This window comes from Diorhabda sublineata, chromosome 8, assembly GCF_026230105.1.
Source record: "Diorhabda sublineata isolate icDioSubl1.1 chromosome 8, icDioSubl1.1, whole genome shotgun sequence".
Lineage (NCBI taxonomy): Eukaryota > Metazoa > Arthropoda > Insecta > Coleoptera > Chrysomelidae > Diorhabda > Diorhabda sublineata.
In genome coordinates, this window is record NC_079481.1 from 8,846,128 (window position 1) to 8,873,165 (window position 27,038).

Genomic DNA, 27,038 nt, shown 5'->3' on the forward strand with positions numbered 1-27,038 from the left:
TCTACGCTACTGTCTAAAAACCAGGGACGGGTCATGCCCGATAGTTAACAATCCGTAATCTTTACAGAGACAACCTGTACAATTTAAAGATAGCAAAACTCGATAAAATTTATGGTTTAGGAAATATGTAGGTTTTCATAATTTTTGTACATGCCATAAAGATACATTCTGTAGAAAATGAACATAAATTTAATAATTATTTACTTAATTATATACAGGATGTATATACACATTCAATAATTTCTTGGAGAATTAATGAATAAATAAATAAACGTACTATTTTTGATCTAGTAGGCTACTGTCAAATGAACTTCTACGTGATGTTGAATTGAAAATAGCTTAAAATTAATTTATTTTGATGTCAATCACACCAGTTTTAGAACAAAATGTATTAGATGGGCTCATTTCCTCCTCCTCATTTCCTAAATGATGTAAAAAACATTTTTCTCAACAGGAGGATTGATGAGGAATACTCATTTGCACGGCCACCACCTTCCCCTGATTTAAATACGATGGATTTCTACATTTCAATTTTTTCTTTACGTAAATTACATGATGTACGACGGTAATTTATATACAACGAATCTAAAGATCTAAATATTTCCTAAACCATAAATTTTATCGAGTATTGCTATATTTAAATTGTACAGGTTGTCCCAGTAAAAGTTACAAATTGTATACCATAGGACATGAGCTGTCCCTGGCTTTCAGATTTGTACATACGTAATTACCAATTAAAAATTCGTAATATTCGATTATATAATTTAGAAAATTATTTTAACTTCATCTACTTCTCAGAAATTTCGAATTCATTTTGGCTTCGTGGATATTTTGATATTTTTTATAAAAAAATAAAATAAATCCCGTTTCTATTCGATATTTTCTGATGGAATAAATACAATAACAAAAGTCGACGAAATTATATTTACAATTTCCTTTTTTATTACGAGGACACTTCCAAAACTTTCGATTACTTGTTGTTAAACAACATCTGTCTTAGAAATCATGAGGAATTTGCATCACGCAAACAAAAATCATATAAATCTTTCGAGATTCATTTTATTATTCGTTTCATAATATTAATTACCATCCAACTGAACCGACATTAGAAATAAGCGTTATTAATACAAAAATAACGAACGAGACTCTATATTTTATGTTATGTGGTACACAGAGGTGATGTCCAACTGCACAATTGAAATTTGATTAATTAAAAAGCGTTTAAAATACAATATACACTAAACTAAGTCGCGCGTGACGCATCTCAAGAAGCTGCGTAACTTCGATGAGATCTAAGCGCTCGGAATTAACTTCGATTTAAAACGTCCCGTTTGGGTTTGTGAAAGTTATATAGGTTTTTACTAAAACGTGTAGCAGATATTTAGAAAGAAAACTTGGAATTTTAGACTTTCGTGTATTTGATATTTTTATTTGGATAGCTCAGTTAGAGAAAAAAGTGTTTTATAATAGCGAGAGTGTATTAAAATTATGTGCAGTTGGTTCGGCTACGAATATGTCGCGGGGTCATGATATACATGTACACAAACAATGTACCGAGCGAATCCAAAATACCGAGCCGTAGTTGATTAGGACAAATCTCCCGAGTGGCGCCGATTTTATGTCGCTGTCGCCACCGACGCTTCTTCTCTACCAGCGCCAATTTTTCTCTTCTTCTCTCCCTCTCTCAGTATATTCCTTACTCTGTTTCAGTGTACACACCTGGTCTATGGTGTAATCGACATTAACATCCATTGAAATTTAAAAAAAATATGCATAGAGTCTAAAACGGATATCTAGAAAACTTTACCTACCAATTTTTTTTTAAAATCGGATGAAACGAAATATAAAAGGCTAGTTATACATAGACACCTGTCTCGAGACCCCAAAAAAAATAAATTTGCATTTCAAAGGCTCACACAAACATATCACAACGAAAAATATTCAAAGAGGTTTTACAGAATCGAATCTAAGGTGAATTTAGGTTGGTAATTTGGGAAATAAAATTTCGTTCTTCAATATAATACAGGGTACGTCAATAACATACCTGTTGTACTACTACTCTGTCGTAATTTTTGATTAAGAAGAAATTTCTTCAATTACTGACGATGAGACCAAAATCTTTTGAACTATATCAATTTTTCTGAGCTTATACTCTCTCCGTGTCGTTTTAATTGGTTCATATTGGCGCCTGGATTGTTTAAAAAAGTAGCTGAAACACAGGGTTCGTTAAATTGGACGTGAATTTGATTAATTTTTAAGAAATGAACGATCTTTGTTCGATTTTTTATTTTTGGTCATGTCTGGGCTACGCATTGGCCAATTCATAGCGACAAACTATCCAGGAACCTCTTCCAAAAAGCACGTTTTCTTTTAGGCTTGAATCTTTCTTTAGGTCCCTCGTATGAACATGATTCGTCACTTCAATTAACGTGTTCTATGGTAAATCGAGCTGAGGTTCAATTACAGCTAGAATCAAGTCTTCTTCGTACTGTCCAGCCACTCTTAGCGTCACCAGGTAATGATCTAGGTAAAATCTGGATACAGCACAGATTTCTCGCTCATTTGGTCTTGTCGTAATAGGGTAACTATTTTGAGCAATTTTCAGGTAAAATTCTTATTCGTTTATAATGAAGAAGTGACTGATTGAACATGGTGGATCAAGTAGATAACCTTTTACAAAAATCAGCTACCCCTAATTAATACTATTGTAAAAAAGGGTGGTTATCGATCATAACGTATTATTCGACTGTGGGAACTAAAGATTTTATTAAGAAAAATATAATTTTTGTCTGTGATTTGCGATTGCACGATTTTTTTTTTCGTTTCCGTCTAGTCCGTCTCTGCGTAAAAATAATAAGAGAAATATTAGGTGTCAGTCTAGCCACCATCCAGTCAAGTGTACTGGACGAACCCTCCGAGAAAGTGACGAAAAATATGAAAATATAACTAAACAGACAAAGAAGGTGAGATTAGTCTCTTGATACAATAGCTTTTGATGATCAGTGTACCTGTTTGTGTGTGGGTATCACGCTGGGTCCACAAATTTCGGAATTGATGGATGTTGTCGGTCTGGCGCCAGTCTTTTAATGGACAAATGCCCATAGCAATACTTTTTTGAAATACCTCAAATTCTTAAACTTTACCATTATTATTTTTAGAAATTTCATGCAAATATACAACTGTCATTACTTTTTGAACGAATTCCAGACGTTTATTTAATAAATTGGAATTCTCGAATGATTATATATTAAAACTAAACGTGGTATTGAAATAGATTTAAATCTGTATCTATTAGGTTTAATTAAGATTCCGATAACCTTTATGTCAGACACAATTCGGTTAATAAACATAATATGTTGTCAAAACATCAACATATGTTAACATTCAATTTAATGTCATTGATTAAATTTTTATTTATAATTAGTTTAAGTCTGCCACTGGTACTAGGCCATAATTATACAGTTTGATATTTAGAAGAGTAGTTGAAATGTGTTTTATAAAAAGAAGAAGATGGTGCCAACTGCCAATGTGGTGCCAAGACGACGTCAACATGCCAATAATGTTGCAAAAGGAAGCGACGTCTGAGCATTCGAAAAAATGACATTCCTTTTGTTGACGATTACGAATCAGAAATATCCGAAGCTAAGTTTATATAAATAGATTTTAAAAATTGTATTTCAAAGTCTAAAAGTCTGTTTTGACATTGACAGTTGAGATAAACGTTATGACTAATATTCCTAACATCGGCATTGTTCCCGTATTATTAAATTCCTATTTAAGAGAATATAACCTAACAAAAAATTATTTTTGGTGAAAATTTAAATCATTAAAAATTCGAAATAAAATATTTTTACAAATCTTTACGATTTTCGACTTTTTATTATTCGACTTTTACCAAGTTTGTATTATTGTACGTCACGGCAATGCAAATTTCGATTCAATGTACGAGGGTTGTCTGAAAAATTAACAAAGATACAAGACATTTAGTTTTAATAGTCATTTACAACGGGAATTTTATACTTTTGGTTCTAGAAAATCGAAAAATCATCATTTCGATGAATTTTTTTTTAATTTCGTTTTTACGACGGATTTATAAAAAAAATGAAAACTTGTATTGGTTAGGTTAAGTTGGGTTGGGGGTGGGTGTGAACTTATGAATGGGATAATAATCAAGCACAACGCCTTTAGCGATTAAACGTGTTGGTGCTGGCGGCGGCGACAAATACTTAGACTGGCGACACTCACTCACGCGCATACATAAACAAAGATATGACCGAACAACTTTAAAAGGATAGAATTTCTAAATGCAGGATGTGAAGGCGTAGCAGTCACATGTGGAACAATAACTTTGAACGTGCAAACATATCGTTTAACCGCTCGTTTAATTTTTATGCGACATTTTCTCGAAAGTTTGTCCTACATATACAGAATCTACGAGAACCGGAGAATCCAACATGCGAAATTTTAGATAATTTATATTATTACATTCGATAATTTGATTCAAACTATTCGAAACTGCGCTCACAATCGCTTGGATTAAAATAGAATTGGTCGTACACCAATTGCACTCGACTTTTTTATTCTCAATTAAATCCAACGCGTGATATAACATCATTTATATAATTTTATTCGTCGTTAGATAATTGAAATTTATCGATTTTATCAGTACCTATTTTCTGTTTGTATGTATATATTACGAGGGTTATTATATGAGTTTTTAGATATGACAATATGTCAAATTTGACATTGTCGTTATAAAGTTTGACATTTTAAATGGTGAACGTACCCAGAAACGTAGAACGGTCAATTCTAGACGGTACACTAGCATTTTTTTACCAGTAGTATTAGAAAAATTCAAGGAAAGCAATCTTAGAAGACGAATCATTCTTCTCAACGACACGTCTTATAACAAGTTGAACTTAGTATGGGTCCAATTTGTTTTTCGGTATCGTCGCGTATTTTCCGACAATTCCGCATATTTTGACTTATTATCATTATAATTCCGTTTCGGTTAAAGGACGTTCGGTTTTAATTTTTTCGGAACGGGTGTAATCGGTCCGCGCCCGTTGAAATGCGGTCCGTTTACACGGAAAGCTGAAAAGGTTTATACACACCTGTTCGTTAATTGGTGGTCTACATATAAACAGGCATGCAGGCACCGTGTTTGTGTGTATATACGTCCGACACCCGCAACGCACACCTCGTCATAGCTCGAACTGTACAACAACCAGGATGCAATTAGACATCAGTCGCAATTTATAAATTAAACGTTCGTTTAGTTTGGCAGATTGTAAGCGGGGATGTACCCTTGGGGTGATTATTATTTCTTACGTATATTATTACTTTGTAAACTATTAAAAATTTATCGATATATATATATATATATATATATATATATATATAGAAAAATAACTCGAAGTATTGAATTATTTATTATAAATATAATTCGATTTCGTATTTGGCATTTCTAATTAACCAAACTCCTTATTGAGGCGTCAAAACAAGAAACCAGCCTCGTTGTAATAAAAAAGAAGATGAGAAGAAGAAAAAAAGTCATAGCGGTAGAAATTATTTTATACCGTGGGAGCCCACGGTTTTACCAGTCGAAGTTATTTTAGATATGCCGAAGTAGCATGTTTAAATTTATAGTACGGTCCATGAGGATCGAACAGAATAATACGAAAATTCGGTTGTACAAAAATATTAAAACTTCGACTTTATTAATAATAATTACCAGGTGTAAAATAACGTTTATATCAGAATCTTCGGATTACGCGATTTGTTGTATTTCTGTGTAAAAGAATATTGAACAAAAAGACCGATTTCAAACAGTAATTTATTAATCCTTAAACTTGAACTTATAAAACAAAAAAGGAAATTGTTTTAAATATCTTTGTAGGGCAGCAAATTAAGAGCTTGATGAAATGCTTTTAAAAAAGTTGTACATCGTTCGAAATATGTCGAAAAAAATTGTGGATTATTTTCTACGTGTCGTATTAACCGTGCTAAATGACGTTATATATGATTATTCCCATTCGACAGGTACTGCCGGCGATTTCAACCGGTAGACTGAAAAGTTGGCCGCCTGACCATAACAAGCGATCGGACTTCTTGATGGCGCCAGATGTTGCTCGACGCCGCCGGCTACACTCGTTGCCATCACGAGAAAATATATTATTCATCGTGCCAAAATATCATTTTCAACAAATGTTTATCACATGTTAGAAATTTATTATTACATAAACGATATTATAATAAATATTACCAAACGCCATCTGACGTTTACGAATTGAAATTTCACCATTCCCCGGAATTTCTACATTGATTTTTACATTTTCGACGACCTCGTATAATCGTCGCGGTCGCAATGGTCCATAAAAGGATTCGGTTGAATGCTTCAAATATCATTCCTTATAAGACGCGGAAAGGTTTAACTGGATTTGTATACGTGTACGAAGATGTACATTTCTCCCTTTTATTTCGAATTACGTCATATTTATAAAAACATCAAAGTAAAAATGCGAAAACCATTTAAAGCAAACAAATATCCGCGGAATATCAAACGCAAATTATATTGTTTAACGAAATTAAAATTCTTATCACGTAAAATTTAAATTAATTACCTTATATTATCACTCGTTTAATATTTAAAACACATTTCGTATCTATTTATTCGTAGATAAAATACGGATTAGACAGAATTATAATCAGAAAAAAATCATTATATTTTATTTATTAATTTAATGAAATAAATTAATGCACGCCTATGGAAATTCATCATTCCAGACGTCAACTATCGCCCTCTATGCTGGTCAAACCACATCAAAATTGACACTACTCTCAATTGTTCTATGGTAAATAGATGAACTAATTAATTTAAGCGGGCATCGGTTTAAAGAAGTGTCTCCATTTTGCGATCTGTTATTTAGTTTGTGAATTAAAGTTTTAGTGATTTAATTAGTGATGTTTGTCCATACCTAACAAGGTAATAAATAATTCGAGTATTTATTAACAATTATTGATTATATATTGTTATACTTATTTTCAAAATTATATAATTTAAATAACGATTAAAATTCTGAAAAACTAACCTCAAAATGTCTATACAACAAAATTGCCAATATGTCCGATCTTATATTCATAATAAAATATCTAAATAGTTTTGTAAATTTCAAGGTACGTACTTTATCCTAATGAAAAAAACTACCCACGTAATTTAGTTTAGAATAAAACCCTTCAGATGGTTAATATCAATTTAACAACAATAACTTTTTGTGTAATCAATCCCTGTATATCGGATGGCCGTTGCCGAACAAATTTCACACTCTACAATCGACCTAAATAAGCATATAGGGGTGTTCGAGATATAAGCAGGTGTCTTGTCAGGTTCTAACGATTATAGTAGGTCAGATTTTCGGTATTAGAATACAGGTGAAAGAATTCATTATAAAAAATTGTTCGACGTAGCATAAATATAGTTTTTCTTCGGTATTATAATATTTCGATTTATAAATATCACGTCTCCCTCCGCGTTCCATTTCTTTCACGTGCTTTAGAAAGTAGAATCTTCCTCATTCGTTTCGATGGTATCAAAAATGCAAATACCCCAAAAAAGCAGGTGGACCCCTCAGCTGGACACAAGGTGTATTCAATAATTTTCACAACCACCATTCGGATGAAATCATTTCTTAAAATACTTTTTTTAAACATACAAAAATATTTTATTTTTCGATAATTTCAAAAGTTGGACTTTCTATTGGAAATTTTTTTCTATAAAAATTGAAAAGTGAAGAGTTTGTGGTATTTTTCGTTCATTCAGGTACAGGTGTTGAGATAGGGGTAGTGAAAAAAATTTCTTCTCGTAACCAGTTTTTTTAGGGTTTTTTAAGGGTCGAAACATTGAGAAAATGAGGGTTATAGTAACTATAATAAACTAAAACTTTGGATGATCGTTATTTTGGAATTTTATATCAAATTGATACGAAAAAATCGTATTTTTCAAGTAAGTTAAGTAAGTACTAAAAATAGGGGTGTTTTTTGAGGATTTAAGTTTCTTTTATATATCCTAGAATATGCAATGATACTAATTTTAATTTTTATTAATTGATTATTATTAAAAAACTAATTTTCACATTTGGGGTGGTTTTTAAAGGCTTAAATGATTATTTTTTAATTGTAGATCAAATTTATATGGAAAACTAATTTTTAAAGTAGTTTCCTTTTCCAATAAGGGTGGTTTTTACCACATCAAGAAAATGCAAGGTTTAATAATTATCATAATTTAAAATAATATTTTTTTTTCAAATTAAAACGAAAAAACTTGATATTTGAAGTAATTTCTCGAATAGAGGTAGTTTTTAAGGGTTGAAACATTGAAAAAATGATAAATTAACTGACTGTCGTATCTTAAAACAAATAATTTTTGATTTTAAGATCCAATTAATACTAAAAAAATCATTTTTATAACAAATTTTTTTGTTTTATCGTGGTTTTTAAAGACCTGTACTTAATTATTTCACATTTAGAGGCGTTATTTTAATTGAAAAAACATCGAATTTCATAGTTTGGTAAATGATCAGCTTTAGGATTAAATCTCAATTCCTTAGAATTAAAACGAACTACCAGAAATTTGCGACGATGATCCAAGAAATACCTGAACCAATATATAAATTATGGAAAAAATGTATTAATTTTCCTTTTAGCTCCAAACAATTTTCCCAGCGATGTTTTCAATAATCGTCAAGTATTTCAAAATTTCCATTAAAATCTTTGACCACTAAATATGGTAATAATACGCGGTAGCTAAATCTGGCGAATAAGGTGGATGAGGTGGCACTTCAAACTTTGATTCATTAATTTTGGCCATTGCATTTTCTTCTCGGCTTAATTTCGTGGCTCAAACGTTGCAATAAGCTCGCATAATATTCGTCGTTGAGAATTTTTCCTTTTTCAATATCGTTAATGATAATTACACGAAAACCCTTGTCTGCAGATGGAATAACCTATGGAGCCGATTCTCCCTTTTCCTTCCACGGATCCCAAACAAATATTAAACAACGTGGCAACATATGTTGCATAGATTGTACACTACAGTGTTCAGTACAAGCAACTACCGCCATCTCTAGGTCAAGTCGTGGACGATCCTCGTACTAAATTTTCGTTCCGGTTCATATCTTTAGATCAAAACAATTTAAAGTAAAGTAAATTAAGTCACAATGTTATTTCTATTGAAAATAGAATATATAACGACATATTTTAACAATTTCGATACAACTTGTAGTTAAAAGTTATAGTAATTTATTATATTTGTCGTTTGTAAAAAGTGGAATATATCTTACGGTACGACAAATTTATTTGTAAAGGATTCTACTTTTCTAAAAACGTCGAAGCAGATGGTTTATCGTGAAATCGAGCGCGGTCGTCGTAGCTAGACAGATGTACGGCACCTGCGAACTGGTGGAGTGTGTGTATGTACAAGTCCACCTGTGCGCAGGGCCCATTATCGCTAAACCCATGCAAACACAACCTGCTCCTACTTACCCATCGCGTTATACTATTATGTTATTATCTTTTGAAGAGGATCTCGATCAATATATTTTCCGAAAAAAGAATAAACGAAACCGTACAGGGTGATGTGAATTAAAGTCGATTTTTTCACTTGGAGCACGTTTCACAAGATAATCAACAATAAGAAAAAATATTTTTCTTATTTTGTCTGGGTGGATACCGAGAGAAATTTTTTTTATTTACGAAATTATTAAAATTAAAACGGAAGTAAGTAATAACGAGGGGCCTTCTGCAAATTTACCGCACCGGTTGTTTCTTCCGTTTAGGAAGACGGGTGCACTAAGAAAGAAAAATATTTTCTTACACCTGTGTTTAAAAAATAGCATATGGCCCGCGCTATTTTCGGATTGTTTATTTTCTTCTTTCGTCGTTTCGTACCCTAAAAGTCGAAAGGAACTATAAATACATAACGATGGGGTATTTATTATCAAATTAACGATGTTTGTAACCGTCGATTTTTCCAAAAACCGGCACTGCACTCGTCAGCAGCTTTTATCAAGTACTAAAATAATAATTCTTACTTTATTTACTTTTATATTAAACGTGACAACATCGCATATCATCTTTCCTCCAATACGAACTATTATAATAAAATAAATTATAGTGTTGACAAGTTCTAGTTCATAAATATCGTTCCTACAATATTAAATTTTTTATTTTTCGTAAAATTATTATTATAAAAAAACTGTTTTTATGTGTTAATTCAATTATGAATGAATCGAATGTCGAAATCTCTATGGCACACATATCGAGTTCGAAATCAACCCCTATCAAGTGAAATTACCCCTATCGATTAATCAACGTTGTGTGAATAACACACGTAAAGATGAATTATCGCTATTTGACCGATATTTTATAGTCGAGTGCCGCATATCCAGTCTAATTAAAAGATATATTTCGAAATGGGTCCCATCTGCTTTCAACTACGCCATTTGCAGTTCGTAGATAGCCGGCTGCCGACGCAGAAGGCGTCGGTCAATTTTGGAATAGATCAAAGCACCTGTGCGCTTTTTTTTTCTTCATTATTTTGCCCACGGTCGATGTTAATTTTGTACGAAGCCACAATTTTTTAGTTCCCAATTTTCATATTATTTATTTATACCTATATTAATGGCGCACAATTTTCTGTTTTTTTTTTCATATTATTCTAATAATTTATCTCATCAATAATCCACTTAACAATTCACGTGAAATTCAGAAACCATTTTCTTATTAATACTACTGAATCTTCCCAACTTTCATTTACACCTCGTATTATTATAATTTATAAAAAAAGTTCAAACAGTGATTGGAAAATCCGAGTTGAAATTCGTGTATTGGTTTAATCTGGAACTGCTAATACTGAATCATATTTTTGTTAAAATAATAGATACAATGGACAACCTGTATATATTTAGGCATAACTGTATAAAATTGTGTAAATCAAATAACTAGTGACTAATAAGTCGAACAGTGTTAAAAAAATGGTCAAAAACATTGCGTGCAATTTCTCATTAGTCATACGATAAATAGTGTACACAACTCGACAGCTTCATTCAGGATCGTGTCAAATTTGTCATAATAAAATAAAAAAAAAACATTTACTTCCTTAAATTCTTTTAATATTCAACAAATATCGCCATAAACTAGATACACATATCTCTATACAAACGATAGTTATAATTACGAGGGTGTTCTGAAAAGTTACCTAATTCAACTAGAGGATGTAGATATTTACTTATATTAGAGATTCAAACTTAAATTTTGACGCTCAATTTCTGTTTGACAATCGTATAAATATAAAAGTCGTCGTGAATGTGTTTCTGATAATGCTAAAACGAATTTGGCTCGTGGTAACATTCACCAGTTTCCTAACCTCAAAATTAAATTGAAACGAGAAAAAAATATTAGGAAATGATTATGGAAAACAAAATTTTGTTTGTTAAATCGTATATGGAATTTAACTAGTTCGTTGTTATCATATTACATTGTAGTAAATAATACAAAAAAACCATTTTTGTTGCTATTATTTAAATAAATAATCGAAGGTACGTAGTATTTACAAATCGTTATTTTTAACTGTATCTAGAATTTATTCCATCTCTATTTTCGTTCTCCCACCTCTAGAATATTCTTTGACAGTTTTCTGTAATACATCAAATTTTTAACCTTGTAAGTTTATAGTTGAATGCAAAGATGGCGTAACAAACGTCGATTCACTTTTATCTTCTCAATAGTAACCAACATGAATTTATTTACAATATTGCTCGTAAAAATTCATGCGTAATTGTACTTAATTTCCTGAGATTAGGTGGAATATATATAAATTAAAGGAATATATTAATTCATGTGCGATATTGGTACACAAGGTGTTCAAAATTAAGAAACAATTATAAGTAAAAATATTATATAGGAAAGTATGTAAAATTAAATCATTTAGAGCAATGTGGGTCATAGAAAATAAATTATAATTTAAATATTTAGGTTCGAGTTGATATTTATATATAGAGGGAGTTGTAAACAGTATCAAAAAGTCATTTTAAAAACTGTAAAGGTGTTAAATTTCACAAATTCATTGATAAAACTTCATTTCTGTCCTTAATTATTAAGTTCCATTGAATATAACCCTTTGAGCCTTTTCATCTTATTGGATTAGGAGGTGGAGGGGGGAAATCTAAAATGTGGACATAAAAAAATATTTTTATTAAAAACGTTCTTTATAAAAATTATATAATTGGACGGCATGCATTGCAAAATAAAGTCAAGTTATAAGTTGTGGTGTTCATGATGAGCTACATAACAAAGTTTTAAAAAATCAGATCTATACAATTATTAGAGCTAAAAAATATATTTTAACCCCTAACACCTATTTTTAAAAAATGAAGAATTTTTTTTGAAAAATTGATGAAGATTTTTTGGATTTCCAACTACCTGGTTGCTACAATATCATATACATAAAAATATTTACACAACTATTGAACTTTAAGCATCCTACCGCACCAACCTGATTAAAGCAAAAATACTAGTTGTGGTCAAAAGAAGAACGGGCGAGATTGCAATACGAGAAGAAGTATTGCAACCGTCTTTGGTATTGCAAGTGCAGTATTCCATGAAAATGTTGTAAGTTCCTGTTCTCATTAAACAGAAACGTTCGTCTCCGGCGATTCCGGGCTCGCCTAAATAAGCACAGCTCCTTATGTACTTCCATACACCATGTACTGAAAATATATGGAATGTATGTATTACCTTGGTTATGATATGTGTTTTAGGTACATACCTTTTTGTCTAATTTTTCTGCACATTGTGGGTAAGACTCCCGGTAGATAATCCAATTCTTTCAGTGTAGCGCAATCCGTTATTGCGAATGTGGCGTTATCGAAGGGATCCGAACATTTCGGATCAGCATCTGATCTACAATCCCAACATTTTATAGACAAACCTGTTGATTTAAAATGATAATTAAAATTAATGTAGATAACTTTATAAGATTTAAGTATTAATTATAATGGAAATATTTTATCTTTTAATTAATAGATGATACATAATGGGCGAGGCTTGTGTATTGAAATGAACAACTTACTAGATTTTATTAAAATTGAAATCAACACTAACGTAGCTAGAATAACGAATTTCAAATTAAATTCCATAATTTAAATAGTTCAACTCATAAACACAAAAATAATTTCGTAAACAAAATCAAGTTGTACACATAAGAAAAGTTGTGACATTAAAACGATTACGACGCCACCGAACGTGAATTATTATATTTTGACATAATACATATTTTATACAACCAGTATTACACGTAAACAAAATGTGTTAAGTGATGCCTATCTCATGTAGAAATTGCAAAGTGAAACAAAAGTTGCCTAACGTACTACTAATATAAATACAAAGTGAAAAATAGGTTGCATAACTTATTAGTATAAAGAACGGGAAAAATCTTTGTGTTTATTTAATTTTCAATTTTTTTAGCAATTTGGTTCGATAGGAACATGATAAGATTCGAATATTTTTCATATTTAATTAGATCATTCTTCAAGTTTCACTGTTAATAGGATAATTAACAAAATAATATTAAAAATGTAGTAACGGTGAAAATATAATTTTAAAACCCGTGTTTTTTATATATTTAGTGAGTTAATTCTCAGTTTTATACTATTAAACGATGCAATTACATAAACTGCTACATTTCGTATTCCCTACAGCAAAAAGAATGCATCAAATCATATATTAGAACTAACGTCAACTATGCCCAAAAACGATAGTTCAATTTTTCAAAAATAAATTCCAATTCGTACATTTTGATTACCAGAGTAGAATAAAAACAATTTCAGATTCTTTTCCACAAATAAAGTGTAATAAAAATTGCATAGCTTACTAAATAATAATAAGAAGCGAGAAACTGGTTGCATACCTTTTATACAACAAATGAGAAAAAAGTTTCCTACCTTTATGGTAGAGTTTATTCGATATTTATCAAAGATTTGGTAAATATATGTTTATATATTCGAAGTGGTTTGTTTAAAGGTAAATAAAAAGAAAAATAAATTTCACATTTTTATTAGTTTAAACTACAATTTGATTTGAACAATATCTAAAATACATCTAAAAAAGCATAGCGTGAGGTTTATGAAAAATTTTCAATAAAATTATTTTATATTAAGTAGTGATAAAATAAAAAATATATCGATTCACTTATAATTTAAAAATAAAATGTAACATTTATTAAAGTGCGTTATTTGTTGAAAAGCACGTAAAATGTGAATCAATAAATTGCTGTTTTAAAATTGTTTATTAATTATAATTAAATATAAAGCCTTATCAAATATTAACAATTATCAATCTGTAAGATAACGGGGATTTCGTTATTATAGAATGACCTTTAAGATTACCAAACATAATACCAACTGATTTATCTAAAATCGTATTTCTATACAATTTGATATTTGAAGGACTTGAAATATATTAATTTTTTTTCTTTATTTTACTACAAATAAAGATAAATGTTGAAAAAGGGTGAACTGGCTATTTTCTAACCCCTTTACCTGATAAAAACTAAATTTTAATGGTGTTATCTTACTGATTATAAGTGTAGAAGATTTACGAATATACTTAGAGTTAATAATTAGATATTTTTTAATAGTTGGACTAACATGCAGTAGTCAAAAGCATTTTTAATATTGAAAAAAAAAATAACTGCATATTAGTCCAAGAAAATTATACAAAATCACACACATACCTACACCGATAAAAATCTTTTAGTATGTTTATGATTTCGATTAATAATAATAATAATGAAGAAAAATATTTTGATATAAAATAAAAAGAAAAATGAGCCGAACGCAAGAAGAGGGGATTAAAATATTCAACAAATCCTAATTAAAAATATATACGAAAAAAAAAAAAGAAGAAATAAATTTAATTATTGGCGGACAACAAGTTGATACAGCGATCGACGTCCAACAACTGCAAAAGAAATTTTGTGTCTCTCATCAATTTGCCAGATTGCCTGACAATGTTCAATAATTTATTTTCCGGTAAGTTGAGTTGTTCGTTACAAATTGACAGAGTGTTTAATAATCCTTCGTCGACCTAATAAATAAAAAAAAAATATTTAGAACCACCGTGTATTTGAACAAAATAATTTGTTACAAATAACGGAATTCGTTTGACGTTTATTTGCTTATATTTATTTCAGTAGCAGGCGGTTTATTTACAGTATTTCTTCTGAATAATTTCTAGAAAAGTCTATTTATTTAGTTCTTTTCGATTCTTGAACATTGTTGAATTTTATTTGTAGTATATAAATGATTTGTGTATTATACAGTGTGTAAATAAATACGAAAAACGTTACGATATATTTTTAGAGCCACTGTGTATATATTTTCATCGATAATTGTAAATTGGTTTGGGAAAGAAAATTAGATACTAACGAAAAATATGATAAGGGTGGAAAAAAACGAAAAAACTGATAAAAAATGAAAATTATTCGTTAAAAAGTTTTATACGGGGGTTGGAGAATTGAAATTTCGTTGGTAAATTTTCGTTATTAAATTTGAATTTGGACAAAATAATTTTTTATAAATAACGGAATTCGTTTGACTTTATTAGCTTATATTTATTTTATTAGCAGGCGGCTTATTTGCAGTATTTCTTCTAAATAATTTCTAGAAAAATCTATTCATTTATTTCCGTCCGATTCTAGAACTTTGTTGAATTCTATTTGTGTATTGTATGGTGTGTAAATAAATACGAAAAACGTTACGATATATTTTAGGAGCCACTGTGTATATACTAATAGAGGTTTAGAATAAGAGGGATTTCGTTGATATATTTCGAAAATTGGTTTCAATTAAAGATTTGAACAAAAAAAAAGTGAAAAGGAAAAGTTTTTGATGAAAATATCGCGATTTGGGAGATGCAGTCGTGCAACCCTTAATCCTCTACGTAAACGGGATGTTTTTCTATCTTTGTCTGTAGTTATATTATAGCCTATCTTTTGACATGTTGTCTCTTTAATAAAATGGTAAGGATTCGTTTACAATAAACTCACCTCCGGTTTCATAAAGTCGGAAAACTTTAATTTTATCCGTTGTTTGCCCATATTTTGATAAAAGATGGTGAATTCGTCCCCGTTCATCAACAACTTGAAATAAATACCGGCGATTAAATCGCCCTTTTGATCCCTAGATAACAAACTTCTGAATCCGTAAACCAAATTTCTTCTTTCGGTGACATCGACGGCGGTCAAATAGGGTCTACCGACGTAGATGATTCCGACGAAAGTTTCTTCTTTACCTTTCCTCGTCGTTTTTTCGTTCCATTCGACGAAATGCGTGTGCGGAGTGAATTGGTAATTGTATTCTTTACGGATATCGTTGTCTTCGGATTGTATGAACCAACCTAAAACATCGGCGTCATATATATACGATGTGATCAAAATAATTCGGATGCGTGCACCTACCTGTATGCGGATACGCGCCGTCCGACATGACGGTGACGACTCTAGAAACGTGATATCCGGGATCGCACAACATGGTCGCCGTTCTTCCGGAAAATTCCACTTTCAAACACATCAACACGTGTTCTTTTTCTAAGGTGTGCGGAACGGATCCGGGATCGAATCTACAAGTGTTGGTGTAACCGATCGAACTCTCGACGTCTTCCTCGCAAGATACCACGCAAATATGGTTACCTATACCTGGATACTTACTTTCCAAATTGAATCTCAATCGATTCCACAATTCGAAGGCCAATCCAACGCAAGTATAATGTTCCGAAGTTATCGGGGGGGAATATCTGGGGAAAATGGGGGTTTTAAATTGTTATAAAATAATGTTTTAAGGGAAACTTACAGATGGAAAAACTCAAGTAGGTTATCGTTGCCGCTTTTTTGGAACATTTCGTAAAATTTCAAAAAATTGCCAACGGTATCGTAATTGTGTTCTTCCAAGACTTTGCGTAGTTGCATCTCGATTTCGCACGCCAACGTTTCGTATTCCCTGATGTTCTTTAATCTATAAGGAACGATGTATTCCTCCTCCCAACCCGGGAGAGGTAAGGGATGTTCCAACGGCCACAGACCATTGTCTTGTTCATCTTCTATAAGTTGGGCTAGAGTGCAGCTAACCGCGTCGGCTCGTCGTACGACATCGTCGCCGATTAAATCCCCGTGAGCCCCGTAGACGGGCTCCTGCTTTGACCCTAGGAGGGTTCCATTTTGAGACCAAGCGTTCTCGTTCGCGAGTCAACTCGGCCATTCGCAGCCCCAACGGCCAACTGTTGGTTCCAACGATCTAAAATCCTCAATTTATTAACAAAACAACAAAATAATATAATTTCATTTACCTATCGGAACTGGTTTCTCCGTTGGGAAGAATAGGACCGGAGTATGACGCGCTTTTATTAGAAAAAGACTCGTGACCGGCTGCATTTTGATCAGCGGTACACAAAGACTTTAACGGCTGTATATCACGCTCTGAAATCGTAAACGGAAAAATTATTCAACACTATACAGTTGATGGTTCACAAAAGCTCTAATGGTACGTCGAAAATTTGCAGGGAGGAATTGGGGCTGTAACCTAAACATACGGGATCGATCTCTCAAACATCAACAAATCTTGTTCAACAGCTGTACTAAAAGTTATTCTAAATCTACCACATGATTGAATTATCAAGGAAAAATCGTTCCCGAATGATGACCAAACCTGGGACGTGCCTCGGGATGATGTTGAAGTTTAGCTTTGAGAAAAACTTCACCTCAATAATAAACTCTACAAGAAAGAATAGATCTAAAGCAGCAGATTGAACTGGAATTGGAGTGTAACGGACCAGGGCCACTCTCAAAGCTTGGGCAAAACACCAAGCAGAAAGTTATGGTCCAATTCAATCACGACAAGAACAATCGCAAACAAGGAATCATCATCCCGTCCATTTGAGGTCTAAGCTCCAATATTATAAAATCCAAACGAGATAGATAAGAAAAATAAAATTACCCAACAATGGATTCCGGGATACACAGCTACAAAGCAAAACCAATTATTGGGACAACCTGCAAGGGTTTAGACAGAGAAAGGCTGCTACTAATAGGAGTCCTATTGGGGCACACCTGAAGACGCTAGACCTAGCAGATAATAAGACATTTTCTCGAAGTAAGGAACACCAGAGCACTACACCTGGGTGCGTATGAAATAGAAGACGAAGATCTCTGGAATTTACAGCAGAAACGGGTGGGATTGATGGATTAACAGTAAATACTGAGTTTCCAAGTATCCCGACAAGAATGGGGGATATAATAGATCTTTTGGGTCGCTGTGTATACGAGACCCCAAATCTACATATACATTGATGTTGATGGACTATTTTCTATAGCAAAAAGAGAGTGGTATGAAGACTAACGTCAATTTTTGGATTCGTTTACTTAAAAACTGGAATTCAATTACCCAAAAATCGATTTCATTTATTTTTTTTGCGCCAATTATATTGCGTTTAGTCATTTTTTCGATAAAAGTAGTAAAAAGATATAGTCCGTTCATACAAATAACGAATCGATTATTATTGAATAATTTAATGAAATAAAATTGATAAAAAATTGGAAAACGTGGATAAAAATTAAAATTGAATAATAAAAAATTGGATTATAAAATTTGTATTTACATTTGACATACAGTATGTCCACGTAAGTTGGCGGCATACGGGAAACTTTTTTATTATTAATTTTACGAAAAAAAGTTATACTTTATAAAAAGTTCTGCATGGTCCAAAACCTAAAATTCAATCGTCAGATGTTAAATTTTTTCAGTCGTATACGAGGTTTGTCAAAAAATACCTTTCTTTTTGACAATATCGAAAATTGTTATAAAGAAAAGATGTTTAGAATTAAAAATAGGTTTCAAATATTCAAATTTAAGTTTGCACATTAATGCATTGCATTTGTTAATTATAAATTTGATTAAACAATTCTAAATAAACTTTTAAAAACAATTATCATCCAGTGCATCCTAGATTGATTATGCTTTTTATAAAGAATAACTTTTTTTCGTAAAATTAATAATAAAAAACTTTCCCATATGCCGTCAACTTACGTGGACAAACTGTATATAAATTGAGGGAACGAATTTAAATAGTAAAAACAAAGGAAATAACGTGCGAATCAATTCATTAATCACCAGATTGCAAATGCGTTATAAATTTACAATAAAACAATTACCAAAAAATATTACTCATTAACTCACGACGAGTTCAAAGAACTAAACAACAAAAGATTTTTTTCATTATATAAATATTTGGTTATATTATATAGAGTGAAAGCGAAACATATGCGAAAATATTTTTGTAATTTCTGGCCTCGATCCAAATAGAATTAAACAAAAATAATTCCTTGTAGGATGTGAAACGATTTTACGCAACAAAAATTATTATTTTTATTCTGCTCGAATGTAAATAATCCGAACAATAAAATTTTAAAAATATGTCACAGCTACGTCCTTGAACACGTGTATATATATATATATAGATATGTAGGTATCTAATTTAGGTTATAAAACGATTTTAACATAACGAAGTAATAGTAAATAATTATACTACTCACCCATACAATGGTAACCAACCAAAAAAAAACAAAAAGAAAATAACTTTTCTTTTGAGAAATGTGAGTTTACTGCAAATTTACTCGATGCAAACTGACGTTGAACGTCTCCGATCGGACGGTAAATATTTAGTTGGAGAGTCTCCCACTCCGAGACGCTGATGTCACTTTGAGTGGCGCAAGCCACGCGCGCACTAAACGCTGATTCCTTTCGAGTATTCGAACACGAATATTTCAATTCCCGGTTTCCAGGAAATAAAATTTCGTCAACAAGTTGATAGATGACGATGAAACACTACGAGTTTTTACTTTTTTTTTTTAGTGATTAATAGGGGATATTTAAAAAGTACACAGTCTGATAATGGTAACTGGAAATCACTAAATGTTTATAAGAACACCAATTTAAAGATGATATTAATCTCATTATGAACAGCATCTGAAACGAAATATTCAATTATTTAATTAAAATAATGTATTTTCCAGTTCAAACACGATTATCTAACAATTTATATGAAATTATTATTGAGCAAACAATGATTTTATAGTCGAGGTCGTTGACGTGTGTCAACTACCTCATTTTCAACACGATTTTATCAATTTCGTCCTAATTTGGGCGATCAGATGTCATTTAAACTCTCTACTTGTCAAAAACTAATTGCCCTATCCAATTTAGAGAATTAAACTTCAAAAATGACCAGCTAATCGTTTTTTTCGATTGTCATGATGTTTTTCACTATGTATTCGTTCCGGGAGGTCAAACTAATTGATAATTGCAAAAACCTAAACTGAAATTTGACTTCAGACTCTCCCAGAAACGTTTTAAAAATGTCTTTCCTATTAACTAGGCCCTAGACTATTAAATGTTTGAGCAAATTGATTGTATCAAGCGTGATTGATAATAATTTAAGAAACCCTTTTGAAGCATTGACGGTGATGGTTGTTTTCTTTTTGTGGTTTTTGCATCCCTCAACTTCGACTGGGAGTTTTGATTAAAAGATTGAAGTACGTTTGAAGCTCCCATCAATCCAAATTTCAAGCATTTGATCAAGTAGTTTGATAGTGTATGGCCCCCTATAGTGGTAACTCGGAACGAAAATGCTGAAGAAACATTCAAATTATTCTAAAAAATGAGCAATAAAATAAAATTTGGAAATCGGCCGATCATCACGATCATTAACCATTTTTTATTTCACAGCAAGTTTAGTTCAAACTGTCACCTTGATAGGTAAAGAAGGCCATACACTATCAAACGACTTGAGCAAAACTCTTAGTCGAAGTTGAGGAATTAACATTGATTGCTATGAAGAGGAGAAAAATCCTTATTTCAAGCTTCAAACGGTTTTTTTAAACGAAGCATTTGATAGTCAAGGGCCTACTTAACGTTCAGTCATATTCAACATTTTTAAAACGTTTCTAGGAAAGTCTGAAATCAAATTTCAGTTTATGCAATTATCATTCAAAGTTGTAAGAAGTTTTGATTGAGTATATCAACATTTACATTAACATAATTTCCTTTTTACGTTATTTTTTTTATTAATGAAAAGTACGTTAATTAGACATTTTGACATTTTCTTCTTATCGTGCTACAAAATTTCCATTTTTAAAAATAAGTATCAAACCTATTTGAATATAATATATCGATGATGATCGTCTGCTTTAAAATCAATCGAGATTTTTTTTTGATAAAAAATGATTGATTAGAAATATTCGCGATGATTATCTGGAATTAATATTCTTAACGATAAACTTGATTCAAAATATTTTCGTTCAAGTTCATAAATTCAAGGACGAATAATCAAACCATTCATTTATTTATATACATTACTTTATAGTCCAAGGGTCAATTGAAAGTTGGGAAAACGTACTTAAAAGTTTTTTTTTCAACCTCCGATAGACTATAAATAAAACAGTAATTTTATTACCAAAAAATTGGTACAATTTTCGAAATAACCACCGAAGAGATTGTGATATTTGTCATATCTGTGGACAAGGAAACTTTTGGAAATTCCGTAGACAAAGACAAACTCGTTAGACGGGGTCATCTTTTTGTTTTCCCCATATACAAGACTCAAATAATCGTTTGTCATATCTGTGGACATGCTTACACTCTTCGAAAAGTACAAATTAGACCTTGAAACTTTTGGAAATTTCGTAGACAAAGACAAACTCGTTAAACCGGGTCATCTTTTTGTTTTCCCCATATACAAGACTCATTCTCCGATGTATTTCTGCAGCATTAAGGCCTTCAGTGTGTAGAAAACGAATTGTACTTGGCGGGAGCGTCAATATTGTTTACGCGGCTGTAGCAAAACGCCGACTGACGGCGGATTGTGTAGTGCGAGAGTTTCGCTTCAACCAATAAAACAATAATTTTATTACCAAAAAATTGATACAATTTTCGAAATAATCATTTGTCATATCTGTGGACAAGCTACACTCTTCAAAAAATACAAATTAGACCTTGAAACTTTTGGAAATTCTGCAGACAAAGACAAACTCGTTAAACCGGGTCATCTTTTTGTTTTCTTCATATACAAGACTCGTTCTCCGATGGATTTCTGCAGCATTAAGGCCTTCAGTGTGTAGAAAACGAATTGTACTTGGCGGGAGCGTCAATATTGTTTACGCGGCTGTAGCAAAACGCCGACTGACGGCGGATTGTGTAGTACGAGAGTTTCGCTTCAACCAATAAAACAATAATTTTATTGCCAAAAAATTGATACAATTTTCGAAATAATCATTTGTCATATCTGTGGACAAGCTTACACTCTTCAAAAAGTACAAATTACACCTTGCAACTTTTGGAAATTCCGTAGACAAAGACAAACTCGTTAAACCGGGTCATCTTTTTGTTTTCCCCATATACAAGACTCATTCTCCGATGTATTTCTGCAGCATTAAGGCCTTCAGTGTGTAGAAAACGAATTGTACTTGGCGGGAGCGTCAATATTGTTTACGCGGCTGTAGCAAAACGCCGACTGACGGCGGATTGTGTAGTGCGAGAGTTTCGCTTCAACCAATAAAACAATAATTTTATTACCAAAAAATTGATACAATTTTCGAAATAATCATTTGTCATATCTGTGGACAAGCTACACTCTTCAAAAAATACAAATTAGACCTTGAAACTTTTGGAAATTCTGCAGACAAAGACAAACTCGTTAAACCGGGTCATCTTTTTGTTTTCTTCATATACAAGACTCGTTCTCCGATGGATTTCTGCAGCATTAAGGCCTTCAGTGTGTAGAAAACGAATTGTACTTGGCGGGAGCGTCAATATTGTTTACGCGGCTGTAGCAAAACGCCGACTGACGGCGGATTGTGTAGTACGAGAGTTTCGCTTCAACCAATAAAACAATAATTTTATTGCCAAAAAATTGATACAATTTTCGAAATAATCATTTGTCATATCTGTGGACAAGCTTACACTCTTCAAAAAGTACAAATTACACCTTGCAACTTTTGGAAATTCCGTAGACAAAGACAAACTCGTTAAACCGGGTCATCTTTTTGTTTTCCCCATATACAAGACTCATTCTCCGATGTATTTCTGCAGCATTAAGGCCTTCAGTGTGTAGAAAACGAATTGTACTTGGCGGGAGCGTCAATATTGTTTACGCGGCTGTAGCAAAACGCCGACTGACGGCGGATTGTGTAGTGCGAGAGTTTCGCTTCAACCAATAAAACAATAATTTTATTACCAAAAAATTGATACAATTTTCGAAATAATCATTTGTCATATCTGTGGACAAGCTACACTCTTCAAAAAGTACAAATTAGACCTTGAAACTTTTGGAAATTTCGTAGACAAAGACAAACTCGTTAAACCGGGTCATCTTTTTGTTTTCCCCATATACAAGACTCATTCTCCGATGTATTTCTGCAGCATTAAGGCCTTCAGTGTGTAGAAAACGAATTGTACTTGGCGGGAGCGTCAATATTGTTTACGCGGCTGTAGCAAAACGCCGACTGACGGCGGATTGTGTAGTGCGAGAGTTTCGCTTCAACCAATAAAAAAATAATTTTATTACCAAAAAATTGATACAATTTTCGAAATAATCATTTGTCATATCTGTGGACAAGCTACACTCTTCAAAAAGTACAAATTAGACCTTGAAACTTTTGGAAATTTCGTAGACAATGACAAACTCGTTAAACCGGGTCATCTCAGACTCATTCTCCGATGGAATTCTGCAGCATTAATGCCTTCAGTCTGTAGAAAACGAATTATACTTGGCGGGAGCGTCAATATTGTTTACGCGGCTGTAGCATAACGCCGACTGACGGCGGATTGTGTAGTGCGAGAGTTTCGCAATCGCTTACAACGCATGCACGTGTACATGGAGCGGTCGGAGGTTGAAAAAACAACGAGCCTCGTAGAAACTATTATTTACTAATAATTAGCTATCAAAACGACCTTAATCACACCCTCGCACCATTATCAATTACTACTCGTATGAATTTTAACCTCATTCAGTTTGTCATCACTATAAATTGTTTGTATTTCGTATTTATAGATCGTCAGCTTTAAACCTTTAAAGTTTTATCATTTAATCATTATCAATGTGACTGTAATTAACCATAAATATCTTTATAAACTTTTTTAATAATTATTGTATAAGATGAGAACTAATATTTAGAGAAGTCCGTAAACTTGTATTTTGTTTATTTAATTTGATATCAGCCAGTTCCATGTAACTAAATTTCAACTTTAAATTAAGTATTGTGAAAAACAATTATTATTTAATTGTTTTATTTAAATATATTTCTGTTTAAAATTGTCGCATGCGTGTAAATCACGTGGCATTGACTAACTGAGACCTTCACTTTAATTAATGATAAACGAACTAATATTTAATTAACTGTCACCGACACGTACCTTATGTAAAGTATATTACGTCTAATATTTTATACCTGCGACAAATATTTTTTTATCGATTTTTGTTTATTACTTTTTACTGGTTTAGCTTTAGAAAAAATTCACTTCGCAAAATTAAACAATACAATAATGTCATGAAAAGTTACAAGGATGTCTTCAAAACAGCAGACAGAACTAACCACACGCCAATTATTTCCCAAGCAGTAGATGTTAGAGCTCTAAGCTCTAAAGTTATCGACAAATTTGATCATTTAGAAAAGGATAAATCTTTTATAGATCTGGATTCTTTGTGTGGAATCAGCTATAGAACACAATAGAGAAATACTGGAAAATAAGGGTGATTGTGGTAAAATCAGGTACTGGAATAATCTACAGGGGTTGAGATAGAAGATATCCCTACTATGTATCAATCTAAGCAATAGTAATTTACATGTACACCTGGAAAAGGTAGATTTAATCGGATCCGTTATATAGAGAACGAAACTTCTATTTGAGTTTACAGTATCACATTTGGGGGTGTATAAAATAGAAGAGGAATATTTTTAGCGGAATCCCTCAATAACGAAAGATTTTTCGATATTTTTTATCCAACAGCTCTATAATTTTAAAAATTTTCTTCGATCAACTTTCCAAAAGTATAGGGGGGAAGGAAGCTCCAGTATTTAAATGCTTTTAGTGAAATTTCGGTAGAAATTATATTAATACGTTTCATAATTACGAATAAAATGTATTCAAAAACAAACTCCTTACCTGTAAGTCTTTTTAAAAGAGACTTTAAACGCAAATAACACTAAACATTTCGATACTCCGCGTTTGTGTAAAATGTTGTAGTACAAACGTGGCGTCGAGACGCCTTATATCGTTTATTTTGAAAATCGATACCGTGACGTCTAGCGAAGGCGTCGCCAGGACCGGCTCGAGAAACATCAATTCGGATACGAACAATGACAAAATATTGTTTTAGTTAAAAAAACTTTGACGTAAATAATTGAAAATACTGTGAATAAGATTGTAGGCCCAAAATTGCTTTTCTTAATCTATTTTGTAATATAACGAAAATACATATAAAAATTTTAACACGTACATTTTCAAAGGTAATTTGGCTCTTAACACGTTCACTGCCAAGGCAATTTCCACAATTCCATTTAATCGCATTAAATCATTGAAAAAGATAATTTAAATAAAAAGTTATCACTGAAATGTATAGAAAATGTAGAATTTTAAAAAAACTTTTATTTCTTAATTGAATTATATGAAAAAAAACTCTTCTGGGGAGGTGAATTATAAGTTATTTTGTAATTGGCAGTAAACGTGTTAATGAAATATTTTTGCTTTGACCTCATATCCCATCACAGTTTGATAACGGCGTTCGATCTTTTCCTATCGATATCAATAATTTGCGAGCTTTCAACTGGCATGAGACAAGCGAAGGCCGGACACTGCCATCTAAGACATCGTCTTCACACCATGGGCATCACGGATGATCCGGAGAGCCCCTGGTGCATGGAAACTGAAGTCCAAGTTATCTGTGAGTGTCTTGAAACACCTGCCTAACCATCTCGAGTGCAAAGGAAACTGAAGAAAGAAATCCGAAGATAGTGAACACACTGTTTACATAACCACTACACGATTACACTGTCTGAGACACGTTTCGATTACCTAATTATCGTCTTCAGAGATTGAAGGTAAATTGTGTCTCTGAAGATGATAATTTGGGTATCGAAACGTGCGACAGACAGTGTAATCGTGTAGTGGTGATGTAAACAGTGTGTTCAGTATGACGGTTTCAGTTAAACCAACTTGATTAAGTACGAAATTAGTTGAAAGATACGATAAATTATTATAACATTATACCGAGTTGTGGGAAAATCATTTTGAATTAATAACGTTATAAAAAAATTTGATAACAACTATTTATATAATTGATAATCGTAATTTTTATTAATACTATATATCAATCGAAGTGATTTGAATATTTACATCACCAATTAAATCGATTACATGTGAGGCGTGTGCAAAAATGACGACAATAAAAAAAATCATTTTGTTTACTTAAAATACGATAAACTAATAAAAATAATAATAATTAACCCCTCCAAAGCCCTAAAATTAATCATAATTACGATAGATATATATTTGGAATAACGGTTTTCATTACGATCCACGTAAAAAATTATTTTCCAGTATTTTCTGGATAAACGGCGTCTTAACTACTAAATCGATTCTTTTCCTGGAAATGTTTCGATCGATTGTTAACCCGAGGTAGATTGCGTCATAGCGAAGGAAAAAAAAACTTGTGGGCGTAATCGATTCTAGATAGGTCACGTGTCTTTGTAATTATAAGGAATTTTTAAAATTGAGTCAGTTTTTGATATGAATTAGAATAAAATATCTTTTCGAATAACATCGGCAGTCACAATTGATCAAAAAAATGTAGATAGTTACAGTGGGCAATTTATTTAATGAATTTCTTCATAAAATACGTAAGATGGTTTCGGAAAAATCAATAATTGAAACAAATTC

General features: G+C 31.9%; 3 protein-coding genes across 3 annotated transcripts in view; all 3 read right to left on the reverse strand.

Annotated features, from left to right (window-relative positions):
* Positions 1–10,411: 10,411 nt before the first annotated feature.
* Positions 10,412–27,038, reverse strand: part of LOC130447206 (protein hobbit) — a 253,401-nt gene continuing 236,774 nt past the window's right edge. Inside the window, exon 35 of the transcript XR_008910221.1 lies at positions 10,412–10,421. The gene's annotated coding sequence lies outside the window, so the exon portion shown is untranslated. The remainder of the gene's footprint in view (positions 10,422–27,038) is intronic.
* Positions 12,229–14,104, reverse strand: LOC130447219 (uncharacterized). Its single transcript, XM_056783907.1, has 3 exons — positions 13,127–14,104; positions 12,824–12,985; positions 12,229–12,764 (listed from the first exon to the last, which is right to left on the reverse strand). The coding sequence occupies exons 1-3, from the start codon at positions 13,191–13,193 to the stop codon at positions 12,538–12,540; spliced, it is 456 nt and encodes a 151-aa protein (XP_056639885.1). The 5' UTR covers positions 13,194–14,104; the 3' UTR covers positions 12,229–12,537.
* Positions 14,094–25,380, reverse strand: LOC130447216 (uncharacterized). Its single transcript, XM_056783904.1, has 7 exons — positions 25,266–25,380; positions 19,640–20,072; positions 17,398–17,527; positions 16,905–17,345; positions 16,514–16,848; positions 16,103–16,452; positions 14,094–15,141 (listed from the first exon to the last, which is right to left on the reverse strand). The coding sequence occupies exons 4-7, from the start codon at positions 17,018–17,020 to the stop codon at positions 14,968–14,970; spliced, it is 975 nt and encodes a 324-aa protein (XP_056639882.1). The 5' UTR covers positions 17,021–17,345; positions 17,398–17,527; positions 19,640–20,072; positions 25,266–25,380; the 3' UTR covers positions 14,094–14,967.

Coding starts and splice junctions, on each gene's coding strand:
- LOC130447219 (XM_056783907.1), bottom strand. CDS start 13,193: ATGGAATTTAATTTGAAATTCGTTATTCTAGCTACGTTAGTGTTGATT. Junction 12,986..13,126: donor TTCAATTTTAATAAAATCTA/GTAAGTTGTTCA, acceptor TTAAATCAACAG/GTTTGTCTATAAAATGTTGG. Junction 12,765..12,823: donor CAGAAAAATTAGACAAAAAG/GTATGTACCTAA, acceptor ATATATTTTCAG/TACATGGTGTATGGAAGTAC.
- LOC130447216 (XM_056783904.1), bottom strand. CDS start 17,020: ATGCAACTACGCAAAGTCTTGGAAGAACACAATTACGATACCGTTGGC. Junction 16,849..16,904: donor CTACTTGAGTTTTTCCATCT/GTAAGTTTCCCT, acceptor CATTTTCCCCAG/ATATTCCCCCCCGATAACTT. Junction 15,142..16,102: donor CCGACTTTATGAAACCGGAG/GTGAGTTTATTG, acceptor TTTATTTATTAG/GTCGACGAAGGATTATTAAA.